This window comes from Erpetoichthys calabaricus, chromosome 15 (genome assembly GCF_900747795.2).
Source record: "Erpetoichthys calabaricus chromosome 15, fErpCal1.3, whole genome shotgun sequence".
Classification (NCBI taxonomy): Eukaryota; Metazoa; Chordata; class Cladistia; order Polypteriformes; family Polypteridae; genus Erpetoichthys; species Erpetoichthys calabaricus.
Genome location: NC_041408.2, coordinates 13,471,863 through 13,486,130, shown reverse-complemented (window position 1 = coordinate 13,486,130; position 14,268 = coordinate 13,471,863). Strand labels below are relative to the sequence as shown.

Here is a 14,268-nt window from a genome sequence, read left to right as displayed (position 1 = left end):
AAGCGAGTAAAACGACATTACCTCCTTTTTTTTTTTTACGATCTCTGAGATCTTGCTTTTTTCGGTTCAAGGCTTCATAAGCTCTTTTATGTTGTATGGTGTACTTATCCCAAACCATCATCTTTGAATGTTGCAAGACTTTCGCCTTGTATGTAGATCGGGGTAATTACATTCATTGCATTCCTAGTCTGAATCACAATCTGATTGTATGGGTGGTTACCTGGCACTGTAGGGTTGCCACCCGTCCTTTAAAATACGGAATCGTGCCGCGTTTGAGAATGAAATTGCGCGTCCCGTTTTGAATCAATACTGGACGGGATTTATCCCGTATTTTTTTTATCATTTTTTTTTTTAAAGCAGCGTCTCATGCAAATCATCCCACACGCATTTTATGAAGATGCCTCCTTTCCTACTTTTGATTGGGTAATACTTGATGTCATCGTTAGTTTGATTGGTGTTTTTAACTGTCCAGTGAGGAGGGCGTGTCTTTTAAGTAGAGTCTGCAAAGTGTTGGCACTGAGATGTGGCGTCAGCGCCATAGTTGAAGCCCCTAACGTTGCGGTCAGCAAGTCGGCTAACATCCGCCATGTGCCGTCTTTCAGTTGCGAGAAGCAGATCATAGAATGGTTGAAACTGTTGCCCCTAACGTTGCGCCACGGCGTGTGGTTCGTTTATACCTCGTGTCTTCTCATTAAACTTTTATCTCGCGAATATGTTATTGCAATCCGCAGCGGGAGCGTTTGTATAAACTTAATTTAAACTTACGTTTTACACCGTGCTTTGTTTCCCTTATGAACATGCTTGTATGCTTAACTCGCTCCGTTCTCAATTGTTTAATTAATTTTTTGCTCTTCGCTGTTTGCGGCTCTTCCTCCATTTCCCCCTACTTCGTTCTTTTATCTCGCGAATATGTTATTGCAATCCTTAACGGGAGCGTTTCAATAAACTGATTGAAAATAGTTTGATAAAAGGCGAGCTTTTAAGCCTGAGAAATGACCCCATAAATGCACACGTTTAATTGGACATGTGTTAATATGTATGGTTACACAGTATTAAAAGACAGTGAACAACGTCAGTTACCTTTGTTCCCGCGTTTGATAAAAGGTGAGCTTTTAAGCTTGAGAAATCACCCCGTAAATGCACACGTTTAATTGCACATGTGTTAATATGTATGCTTACACAGTATTAAAAGACAGTCAAAAATTAACGTCATTTACCTTCGTTCCCGCGTGTGACTCGTGCTGTAAATGTCTTCCTTGTTTTTAGTTCACGTGATTACGTAGGAGGCGTGATGACGCGATACGTGACTCTGCCTCCTCCATTACAGTGTATGGACAAAAAATATGTTCCAGTTATAACCATTACGCTTTGAATTTCGAAATGAAACCTGCCTAACTTTTGTAAGTAAGCTGTAAGGAATGAGCCTGCCAAATTTCAGCCTTCCACCTACACGGGAAGTTGGAGAATTAGTGATGAGTGAGTCAGTGAGTGAGTGAGTGAGTGAGTCAGTCAGTCAGTGAGGGCTTTGCCTTTTATTATTATAGATTTGCGTATTGTGGGATGATGTGGTGCTTTAGAGGCACTATATTGAAGAAAATGAAATTACTTCTTGGTGCTTTTAAACCAGTGTCTGCATCTGCCTGTTGGGTTTCGCGGGGCAACAGCACCCTCAAGCGTCCACACATTGACAACATAGCATGGCAATGTGTTGCCTGTTGATCAGCACATGCAAGGTAGAATTTCACTATATTCTGTACATGTGCTATTATTGACTCTGTAAGCCTATGGAACACTATGTAGGCCATAATTAACAAATTGAGGAAATAGGGCAGTAGTAGGGTATCGAAAATATCAAGATCCTAGTAAGGGTTGAATGGCAACCTTAAAAGAAGAGCTGTAGCAATTTATGTCAGGAAGTGGCCAATTTTTCCATACATTTAATGTATTGCCTAAGGTGATAAATCAAGATTGTAGCAATCTCTTATAAAAAAGAACCCCCAATCCAGTATTAATTTTACAAGATATTTAGTGTCCTAGATTCATAGGAGAAAATGTCTTATTGTCTGTTGAAACCACCAAGGTAGACTTTTTTGGCCTTTTTTTTCAAAAGCTAAGTTTGGTACAAAAACGATCATACAATAAATCGTCACACAAAATCACAGTACTTTCCTGTTAAGACAGAGGACAAAATTAATAGCTCCAGGTATTAAAAGTATTTTGACATAATATTTGCTGCCTTCTGACCAAAAGCAGGAATTAGAAGTGATCTGAAGCACAAAACCACTTCAGTGTTGGGATGACTTATAAAAGACAGATCAGTATTTTGCAATGGTCCAGCCAGTGTGCACATATTAATTTTAATGGAAATCTTTAGACTTAACAAATGACTGTGTATGTGAAATTCCCCTCACAGTTTGTCTCAAGTGATATATTCGATATTTATTTAAATATTGTAGATTAGAAGAGATAGCCAGAAAAAGGTCTGACAGGATGTGTCCTGGTTTCATCCTCTCCATCAATATCCAATTAAATTTCAATATGAAATAGTGTAGACTTGTGATTACTGTAGGTAATAATTTAGTACCATAATGCCTTTACTAAAGTCGCACAATGCAATTTCTTTATGTCAAACTGTAACTAATAATAACATTACACTACAGTACTAGGATAGTTGACCATTTCTGAGATAAACTACCGTATGTCTTATTCTTGTTTTTCTGTTGTTATTCTTGTAGGGGTCAGCAGAGATTCAGCACTCTAAGTCGCTGATCTACTGAAACCTAATATTGTTCTGAAATTTTAGAATACTTAAGGGAAAAGAAACCTGCTGTGATACAGAATGAAATATTAGGATCTTTGTTTCGTGCAGCTCAGATTATTTGTTTGCTTTAATCAAAGGTAATATTGACTTATGGGTAGATTGAAAATATATATACTTGGCTGCTCACTAGCCAGTACTTTATTCATCTTTTAATTTTTTGTCACATTTATCTCCTGTACATTTGAGCTACTTTATTTTGTACTTTAAGTCTATCCATTTACTATACGCATTAATACACTGTAAGTTGAAATGGCACTGCTTAAAGAATGTGCCCAATGCTTAGTTTTTATCTTGCTGTCTAAGTGTTACTTTATACCTATTGCTAGAAATTTTCTGTGAATAGGAATGCTTTAATATGCCTACCATTGCTCATACAGTTTCAGACTTTATGGTGCTCTGAAATGGAGGGACCATATAGAAAAACTGTTGTCATTTCTATATGGTGTGACCAAAATGTAATACCCTTAATTGAAAATCTGCAATGTGCACTTTAATCATGTCTGAATGGTTTGATTTATAATTTTAATCTGTGGAGCAGAGGGGTAAATCAAGGAAAAATGTGTGTTTGTCCCAAATGTTATGGAGAGCACTGTATAACAGTGAGAGAGAGAGAGAGAGTTAACATTAATTCTAATGGTTAAAATTAATACAATGTGGAACTTTCTCCTTTTTTACTGTAATAGAATTGTAAATGTTATACATTGTCCCATTCATATAAAATAAAAAAGTAAATAAAATATTTGCCTCCAAAAATTGAGAGCAGCTGGAATGAAGTGTATATCTTGACAGCATGTTAGTTTCTGGCAGTTACTGTATACGTCACTTTATTTGGATTTATATTGTGTGCACCAAACAGTGTTACAAGATTTAAGTTGATCAGTAACATGATGATTATAGAGCTTGGAAACAGGAGCTCTGTGATGAAGTTAATCAGTCAATACTGTATATTGTGCATTTGTGTGTCTGTTTGTGTAAAATTGTAACCACTAGGGATGCTTGGAAAGCCAAGTGAACAGACTTTGGAGAACACTTTTCTTAATCATCTTTGTTGTTCTTTCAGCTGCTCCTGTTAGGGGTTGCCATAGTGGATCATCTTTTTCCATATCTTGCTGAACACTTTTCTTAATACATCTGAATATTTTCTTTTCAGTAATTTCTCCTATTAATGTGGTGTAGCACTAATTCCACTTTAATGAATAGCATGTATTACATTTTCCAATAGATTCAGACATAAGATTAGATTAGATTAGATAAACTTTACTAATCCCAAGAAAATGTTTAGATGCATGCAGCAGCAACATAAAAAACAAGGATCCAGACCCATATAGGGCAAATAACACAATCAATCAATAAATAAATATAAATGTATATTGTGCAGAAACTGCAAAATGAACTTAAAATTGTAAAATGAAAGAGTATCAACATTTAGTTTGGGGCATCGTGAGGACAGAAAGAACTTTATTTGTCCCCAGGGGGACATTTGATTTATTACAGAAGCTCTTTAAATAAATAATAGATAGGTAGATAAGTAAATAAATAACTAAATATACACTCACAATTTGGTCTGAATACACACCAGCAAGAAAATTAAAAAACTAAAGGAAAGAGAAGTTCTGACTTGGCTGTCACAGTCACAATGAGGCATTATGCAGATGTATTGCTGTTGGTATAAAGGAGCCCCAGGAGCATTTGTTGAATAATTCATTGGCTGAAAGTACTCAGTGTTACAGTGTCAGAAAGGATGTGCAGCATTGTTCATAATAGCACTTACTTTTGCACTTTTTTTTTGGCTACTACCTCCTATAACTGAGTCTCCTCATTTAATTAGCCTTTTGATTCAATAGGCCTCTGTTGAAGTTACCAGCCCAGCACGCCATAGTGTAGAAAATCGCCCTGGCCATCACAGATTTACAAAAGATGTGAAGATTGTCACTTCCCATATTAAAGGAATGCAGTCTACTAAGGAAAAAGAGTCTGCTGTGCCCTTTCTTATATAGTTCCTCTGTGTTCCAAGACCAGTCCAACCTGTCATTAATGTGGACCACTTCTACATCCACTCCTTGAATAGTGACCAGACATAGAGGCTATCCATGCACTATAAGACACAGTCTCTCACAGCCTTTTTGTGCTCCATTTTCATCTCCATTATTAATCCAGCCAGTCATATGAAATTTTCTGTAAATTGGTATTTTACTGAAAGTCAGTTGTGTCGAGGGTAAACTGGAAGGGAGACAGGACAGTTCTCTGAGGTGTATTGCATATCACCACCATTTCTGACGCTCAGTTCCTGAGCCTCACATGTTCTATCATGAAACCAAAGCATGTAGTAAATAAAGTGAATATTGTATGTGACTGCAGAGAATGATTTAGTTAGGAGAGTCAATTTTAAAACTATTTAAATATTTGGATTGTTAATAAGAAGTATAATAGGGAAAGGTGGAATTTCGGGCTTGATTGGGCAGACTGATTTGAGCCTTAAAGAAGGAGAATGGCAGAGAAATGAATGAAACTTAACATATGGTCTCAGATTTATTATCATCATTTTCATGACTATTTTTAAGTAAAGCTTTAATTAAAATTAACGGAGAGTATTCCTAATTACTTCTCCATAATTAATATAGTTTATAGCTAAAATATAGTTTGAAAAGTGGTAAAGCTTTGGAAATTTTCATGTCTTTTTTTAGGTTTGCTTGTGAAAGTGTTAAATGGATAAATAAAACTACTAAGTGTTCCATATTACAAAGTAATATGTTACTTGTGGTAAATTTATATTACATATTCTACCAAAAGAAAATTAACTAATTGAATTGTAAATGTTGTAAGTCACCTTGGATAAAGGCATCAGCGAAATAAGCAAATGTAATAAATGTATGTAAATATTCTCCTTGTTATGCTGTTTGGCTTTAGGGGTTAGTTATTCTGCTCAAATTATTATTTATTTATTTATTTTTTCTCATTTGAATGTCAGTTTTAGGGGACATATCTGCAGTTCACAGAGGAACACCTTTGTATGGACAGCCTTCTTGGTGGGGTGATGATGATGCTGATGATGAAAATTCCTTCAAACAGGAAACTAAAGCTGGGAGCAAGAACTCTGAGAACTGTGTTGGAGGTAGAGTATATACCATATATTTAAATTGAGAAACAGAAAAACAGTATGTCATTTGAAGTTACTAATGCATTTTATCTTTATACTGCAAATATTTTTATGTTTTAATTATTTGTAATGTGTTATTTAGTCAATATATATATGAACTTGACATTTCATTGTTTTGTAAATTGTAATAAAAAAAAATAATCATTGTTACACTTGCTGCATAACTGTCTTTGTTGTACTCTGATCTTGAGCTCTGAATGGTGGAGTGATTTGTAATTGTTTTCATAGTCACAAGCTTAGAGTTTTAAGCACATCCAGTCAGTCATTGTCCAACCTGCTAGCACATCCAGCCTGGGTGAAAGATGCATATTAAAATGGAAGTTATCTGCCATAAGCTGTCACTGTTGCTCAAATCTGCCTGCCTATTCATTGCTTCTTACTTGCACAACTAAGACAGAGTTACATTATACTAAGTCATAATTACCAGTTATATTATAGCTTTGTAGTACTTTATCATGCACCTAAGAATTTTTATTATGTTAAAATTATTATTTGTGTGTTGGCAGAAAATTAATTTGGCATCGGTAATTTCTTTTACAAATAAAACTGTATGATAACCATAGGGGAAAAAACTTTCCATAAAATTTGGTGTCAACCAGAGAACTTAAAAGTTCAGATTCAGCATTTGTATTTCAGTTTAGTTCTGAATGCCTTTGAATGCTGTTATCAGTCACATTTTTGATCATGCTGAGTTGGGAATGTGTATTTTTAGGTATTAATTACTGTATATAGGTTATATTTAAGCTTTACAGGGACCTTCAGAAAGGCAGCTGTTGTTACAGAAAAATGCGTAACTTTTTTGTTTGCTAAAGATATGATTTCCTAGTATACAGTACAGTATATGCTTATTTTGAGTATCTTATATTTAGTAATAAATTAATATCACAAAATTAGTTTATACATCGATAAATATTAGAGATTTTAAAAAGTAGCTATGTATCTATTTGTCTGTCTGTCTGTCTTTTAAAATAGGACAATCACGTGATGTAACAGATAATCTTTTAGTGAAAAATGTAATTTTTCAGTTTACAGTACAACCCAGTAAAAACTGTAATATCATAGAATGAATGAATGAAGAGCAATTTGTTATGTGAAGTAGTCTCAGCACTGCATTTTTTATACAAACATGCTTGGACATCTTGGCTCAATCATTGATTAATTTTTAAGTTCATTCACATGTAATGCGCAAAGCACAATTGCCATATCTATCTCTCTGTCCATCCACATGAAACAACTCCTCTCCATGTGGACCGATTTTGCTGAAATTGTCAGGAAAGTTAAATTTTCATTGTGATATCTTGAAGACCTCACACTGTACATATGTTTGAAATGTAAATATCTCCCATTGACAAGCACCTACAAATTTGCAGACTCATCTATTTTAAAACAGAAAAACATTCTGTGCATCTTCAATAACTGATTAATTCACAGTTTCCAATTTACCTTGGGAGTGGTTACTTAATCTGAAACATTTTGTATATTTTCCTCTTGTACTTAACTAAAAGCCACACCTGACTGCAAAGCAGATTCCTAATACATATTAGTCAAATGCCATGAGAGTTGCATGCACACCATCTGAATCCTCCTGTAGCAGTGAGGTAAGTTAGCCATAAAAGTAAAAAAAAAACATTTAGCAATGAATGTAAGATGAAAGGAATTATGCAAGTGTCACTCTGCAAGTCAGGGTTAGCAAATATGTATTCATTATTTACTTTAGACTATGAAGAACCTCCTGTCTGCACATTATAATAATTCTGTATTTCTCTGACACTATAATTTACCTGCAAATCTCCAAACCTATTCTCCATATGGTCTCATGAAGCCGATAATTTTATCTTGACATTTCAAAAGAAATTTTAATTCTCCATTGGGTACTTCTTTCAAAAATTATATGTTTCACATTGTGTATTCTCCACAATCATCAGTTAATAATGGAACATCAATCAATGACATTTGTACATCACTTGAATTGGAGTTTGCTGTTTGTGAAAGCATTTGAGCCACCACAAGACTATTAGGGCTACATTTTTAACTACATGACATTGTAAAGTATGGTTAAAAAGTGTGCTTTTCATGTAGTCTACTCAAACATGTAATTGCATTTACTGTTATTTTTAATATGACTCATTTTTACAAAATGTATATAATAAACAAAAATGTGGTAACCAAAAAATATAAAATGCTTACATTTTCAAATCAGTTAACTAAGTCCCCAAATGCATCTGAATGTTATGAATTTTCATCTTGTCTGTGGTTTTTTGAAGTTTTTTTCATGGCAAATGCAGTTCCTAAGCAATGTACCTTAAGCAGCCAGTATAATGTTTTTCAGGTTGTATTAACCGTGCATACTAGACCACATTGCCTCACTGCTGAAAGCAGATGTATTCTACATCCAGAATATTAGGATGTTCATTATTAGGAGGTTTGCATTGGTAGGAATTTTACTACAGATGTTTTATAGCCTTTTTTGCCTAATCTACATTTATATGTGATTCATATCACAGGTTTTCTGACATCCCTGACATTAATTTCTAAAGTGATTGATACCTTCATTGTAAACCAGTTATTTCTGCGTAGGATTAGGATGTGCGTACCACCAGTAGGCAACTAAATGTAATACTGCAGAAACAATCTCTCTCAATGGCTGGAAGCTACAAATGTTATGATAAAATTATTAATATAATGGTTTTTAAGCAATCAGCTGTATTGACACTTCTGCTTTCTGGAGACATATTCTAAAGATTAAACTATTCACAATGTGTTTCAATTTTTTTGGGAGTAGTATAAAATGTTATTAATTCTTGTGTCTTTAATTGGCTTTGTGTCACTTTAACAACTTAAGAACATACCCTACTCTGATAACACAGAGAATTAAACCTGTTCAAGTCTCAAGAAGATTGGATTCATATATGGACTTAATACAAGTCTTTAAAATCCTCAAAGACACTGATAATTCTTTCAATTAAACCATGAGTCATGTACATGAGAACAGCAGTGGAAATTTAAGGGAAGTACATTTACGACTGAAGCCAGGAAGTACTTTTCTACGCAGAAAGATGTGGTAATCTGAAACAAACTGCAAGAGTCATATAGTTAAAGCATAACTTTTGATAATCTTTAAGAATTATCTGGATGAGTTAATTGAAACATCTTCAAAGTCAAAGCAAACTTTATTGTCATCTCAACCATATGCAAGTATACAAATACTATTAGCTATTAGTTAAACAAACAAGCTTGATGAACGCTATGGTCTTCTCTTGTTTGTTAAATTTCTTTTGTTCTTATGTACCTATTTGAATGCTGTGGCTTCTTTCAATAGCCACAGAGTTTATACAGATTTTTAATAAATATGCAAAAAGAAAATGAACATCTGATTGAATTTAGCTACAATATTCTCTTATTAGCTGTTGACATTTCCAGAAATAAAGCCCAGTTTTGTTTGATAAACTTTTAGAAAGTCGTATTATTATGTTTTTTTAAAAAAAATTAAGAAGTCAGTAGAAAACAATGTAACACTTATGGCAGAGGTGGGAACACTTGATCTTTATAAAACAAAAAAAGTGTCTTGGTAAAACTCATTTGCCAGTTTGAAAATACAGTAAATGTCAGATTACCATTTCACAGAAAATGGTGTTATCCTGTATGAATTGTGTGTGTGTGTGTGTGCGCACATGTGCCTGTGTGTGTAAGTTTTGGCAAAAGCTTGTTGGTTGAACACAACTAATCACAGAATACTGAAGAGGAATTAGAGTGCTGGGAGAATGAGTTCTTAGTTTTAGTTTTCAGTTCTGCTTTTATGTTTCCAGTCATAGGCACTGCATGTAAAATGTGGAAGGATTAGTTCTATACTTTGGCAACTGTAGTTAAAAACGAATCCGGTAGACAAAGTGCAGTAGTATTTTGTTCAAACATTGAACTTCCAGTTACAGTAAGTGAATCTTTTTTGAATTTAAACAAATGTGTATTTTAAGTATAATATTTCAGTTAAACTTAATTGATTCGAAATTGAAAGAATAAACTGATAGTTTCATAAATATCTGCATTATATTGTACTTGATGGGACAGTTTTGTCAATATATTGTTTTCCTTGCATTTTTCAATCTTGGGTAATATTGTTTTAATTGTCCTTTTCATTAAGTGATGAACCATTATGAGTTGTTCACTCATTTGACTTTTTTGTTTTTAAAATTAAGTAAACCCTAATACATTGGGTGGGAAATTAATACTGCTACATTGCTATGGGAAATTAATACTGTCTTTCATTACAAATATAATTGCTTATTGCAGCATAGCCTTACATCCAGTGATATTGGTTTTCCAGGAGATAAAGATCACAGGAAAATTGAAGATCAAGGGGGAAAAGAAGACGGTCTTTATTCATTGTGTCGAGAGCCAAGTTACTTTGAGATCCCCACCAAGGAAGCTCAGCAGACAGTCCAAATGACTGAAAGCAAAATTCATGAAATTCCGACAAAAGATACAGAAGGACCTCATGGGGCTGCAGCAGGGCATGCTTCTTTCACCATTGAATTTGATGATAGCTCCCCAGGAAAAGTGACCATCAAAGACCATGTAACAAAATTTAACCCAGACCATCGTGCTCGACCAAAAAAATCTCCGCCATCAGGGAAAGAACTTACAACCCTGCAGGCTGCCATGATAGCTGCTGAAAATAAAGTGGCAGATTGGCTGGCACAAAATGACCCCCCGATAGCTAGGAGAGAATCCACAGAAGAGGATTCAAAAAGCATAAAAAGTGATGTTCCTGTCCATCTGAAGAGATTAAAGGGTAAGATGACTTTTTTTTCTAAAAGTTATTTGTTTTCTGTTCTTAATTGTAAGGAAGTTTGTGAGCAGAAGAGTACTGTATGTAAGGCACTGCCATGTGACATCTTGTACACTGTTTTGGTAATCTTAATGGTAGTGGCTAAAAGCTAAGAGCAACTGAAGATGATGATATTACAATTGCAAGCTGGTATGGAATTGAATGCTCTGAAGGTAAATGCTGGAAAAGATCAGTGTGACATGTTTGGAGGTTTTGAAGAGGTGAGTAAATGGCTGCACAGCATGCACGTTTAATATATTGGAAAGATCTTTTACACTGAAAATGCATTTATAAAAGGATGGATGATCAATGATGGATTAAATGGATGGTCAACACGCTGCAGATAATGACCTAAGTTGTTGTTTATGTATAAGAAGGGTGCTGCATGCTTATGTAGTAACCGTAACCATAAATATTTTCAATTAGTTGTCCTGTTACATAGATGAGTTGTGCATGGAAGAAATTCCATTCACTGTTTAACATTCTAACATGCCAAAGAGCCTCTTTGGCTTTGAAGGAAAAAGCTAATGCCAGTATGCCAATTAAACTATGTATGGTGGAGTTGGACTTATCTAATGAAGGTAGAACATCAAACGGAATATGAAAGGACTAAGATTAGAATGATTAGGGCATTGTGCAGAGTTTAATTAATGAGAAAATGTTGAGTGTGATGGTGATAAGGAACGTGGTAAGAATTAATTGCTGGAGAAGAGGCATACTAAAGCTTGGTGTTTAAACAGTTTAGGTAATTATATAATTTTTGAAACTCCGGAGTAGTAATAATCTTGTGACGAATCATTTCCTATTAAAGTGTTTTTGGTAATCATCTTTGTAGATCCCAATTCTGCTTCCATTGTAAAGGTTACATCACACTCACTTAAACACAGAATCAAATTCATCTCTGTCAGAGAGACACCAAAATTATATTTGATACTTTAAAATATTAAGTCAGGTCCTTTAACACTCCCACTGAAATAATATGCTTCTAAATGTCATAAATCTGATACATTGCAATAAAAACTTAGTTAGAAACAGTAAGAATATTTTAAAATATTCTCAAAATATATTTTCTATATATGTTTAGTCTCTTTTCACTTAATTTGTCCTGTAATAACGACACCTGAATGAGGTGCCTGACATATTATTTATTGTTTGCTAAGAATTTTAAAAAACAACATCAAGTAAAATTCAACTGCTTTTCTGTCCAGTCAAGGATATAAAAAAAATTACTGCCCAACTGCTTGTAGTCCTTTTCTTATTTAAATGAAATTTAAACCTCAATGTTAGGACATTTTTAGTATTAGTCTTTTTTTTTTATAGCTGCCTCAAACAAAATGTAGCTTCTGAGTTATCTAGGTACAGCTTCCAAAATGTCCAGCTGTTATTCTCCTGGGCTGATGTCCTGGCATACACCACCCAGAACAGCAAGCAGTAGCTTAAAAACAATTATTAAGAGTTATGCAACAACTGAAAAACTACTTTTTCCAATACTCAAATTATTTTATTTCCTCATCTAATTCATTTCTTATTCTGAGAAATGTTGTTAATTTACAAATAACACATGAAATATTCTGGATGATAATTTAACCTATGAACCTAGCACTGGTAGCATGTTTTGCTCATGCTTTGTAATTGTTAGCAAATGCTGAATTTTGAATGAATTTGTCAAGTATATTACCCACTGCAAATGTTACATTAGTCTGGAACATTGCTCCTTCCAAAACAAATGCTGTTCTCAGCTGCCCAAGTAAGGACCAGTTCATGTTTTCCGTATTCACTTATCTGCACATATGTATGTAAATTTTGATGTCAGTGTAGTGATCAGCACTAGTCCAGAGAGCTATCTGTGCACCTCTGTTTTCTTAGTGTCCATGTTGACATACATATGCTAAAAAATGTAACATACGAATTCTGTTGCGGGGCAACATAAGCACACACATGCAAACTGTGGCAACCACTTAAATACGAAAGAACAACCATCTGATTTGTGTGTCTGCTTTTATTTCATGTCTGCTGAAGTTTGAGGGAAATCGTCATTTAATAGTCTATGAACTCAACAGACTTCTGAACACATCAATATCCTGCCTTTCCTTAACATAATGTATGTAGCTGTCTTCAGTATTGTGAATAGCCAGCATGTAAAATGTTTTCATGTGCAATGAATAAATAAAAGGTTTTCTTGCAATATTGTCTATGTTAGAAAATAAGCCTCCTATAAAAGGTAATGACTGATCAAATGATCAGTTGTCAGTTATGAAATAGTAAGAAAAATTCGTTCCTCTAACAAATAAATATGGTGATGGAAAACAATACATAAAACACATTTATACAAGGATGAAGTATAGTCTGTAATACTGAGTTTCTGCACTGGGATGAGTCATGAACAGAACACAAAGACCGGCTTGTTAATTTGTCCTTTAAAATAATATGTGGAATAACTGCAGCAACAAAGAAATAACTTTCCAGATTCATTGCTGACACAGAGTAAATCAGATGGGGGTGGCCTCTTGTGACTCCCAAACTCACTCCTTCATTGCACCACATAGAAGGAAAGATAGCCTGGCATGAACAAGCTAAACAACCACTTGGTGCCTGTGGCCAGTGCTAGAGAGGACAGTGTTTCAGCACTTTAGCATTTCATTGCAAGTAATCATATATAACAGCAATAATAGTAGAAACTTCTTGTTCTGAACCTTGACCCTTTTATATTTCCTCTGAGAAGAACTATTTTATTATGCCTTCATTTTCATTTTATAAAACAAAATGGGTTCTCTGCAAACCACTGTTGGGTAGTGGAAAATATGAATTCACTGACAAACATACGGAATTAAATCTGTCAGTGTCCTACAAACTGTGTGTGATAGAAATTTCAGATTTAACACTACCACAAGAAAGAGTAAATGAATCATTTGAATTAAATTATTATGAATGTTTACAGAATTGAGCTCAATCATGGGGTATGTTATTTCACTTCAAGCAACATAATTACAGTACAGTGTATTTTTGTATTTCTTTTGGGTAGTTGAAAAGTACAATAAGCTGAACACTTATCCGTGGTTTAAAATTAAAATGTTATCATTGTAACAAATTTAACATAGTGATTAACAAATGTAATAATGTTTCAGGAAAGTAAATTTCATTACTGTTCTTATTAAGAGAAAGATTTCTTTTTTTGCATGCTAAGGTAATGTTAATGGAGTTGTTGAATCCCCAAAATAGATGCTGTATATAAATTAATGCACCAAAAGGTTACAGGAAGCCGTAGTTTGAGATATTAAACAAGGGTGACATCACGCTTGAGGCATTCCTTAAAACCCAGAACAATGCTGAACCACACAAAGGACAGAACTACTGTGTATTCCTTCCTTTTTGTTTATTCACCTCAACATAAACACAAAGGAAGGAATGCACTGAAATTGCCTAAGTAGACAAAAAAAAAAACTAACAATTTCAGAGAAACTACCT

The 14,268-nt window shown here is 34.3% G+C and overlaps 1 protein-coding gene across 7 annotated transcripts in view; it reads left to right on the top strand.

The window, feature by feature from the left end:
• The window catches only part of cep170aa (centrosomal protein 170Aa), a 115,512-nt gene that overhangs the window by 42,179 nt on the left and 59,065 nt on the right, over window positions 1–14,268 (top strand). For 6 of the 7 annotated variants that reach the window (XM_051919111.1, XM_051919110.1, XM_051919114.1 and 3 more), the window contains exons 8-9: window positions 5,790–5,933; window positions 10,300–10,767. In XM_051919111.1, coding sequence (XP_051775071.1) covers window positions 5,790–5,933; window positions 10,300–10,767 — 612 coding nt within the window. Of the gene's footprint in view, window positions 1–5,789; window positions 5,934–9,798; window positions 9,907–10,299; window positions 10,768–14,268 lie in introns of those variants that run through there. The other variant, XM_028820808.2, reaches the window with a different exon arrangement.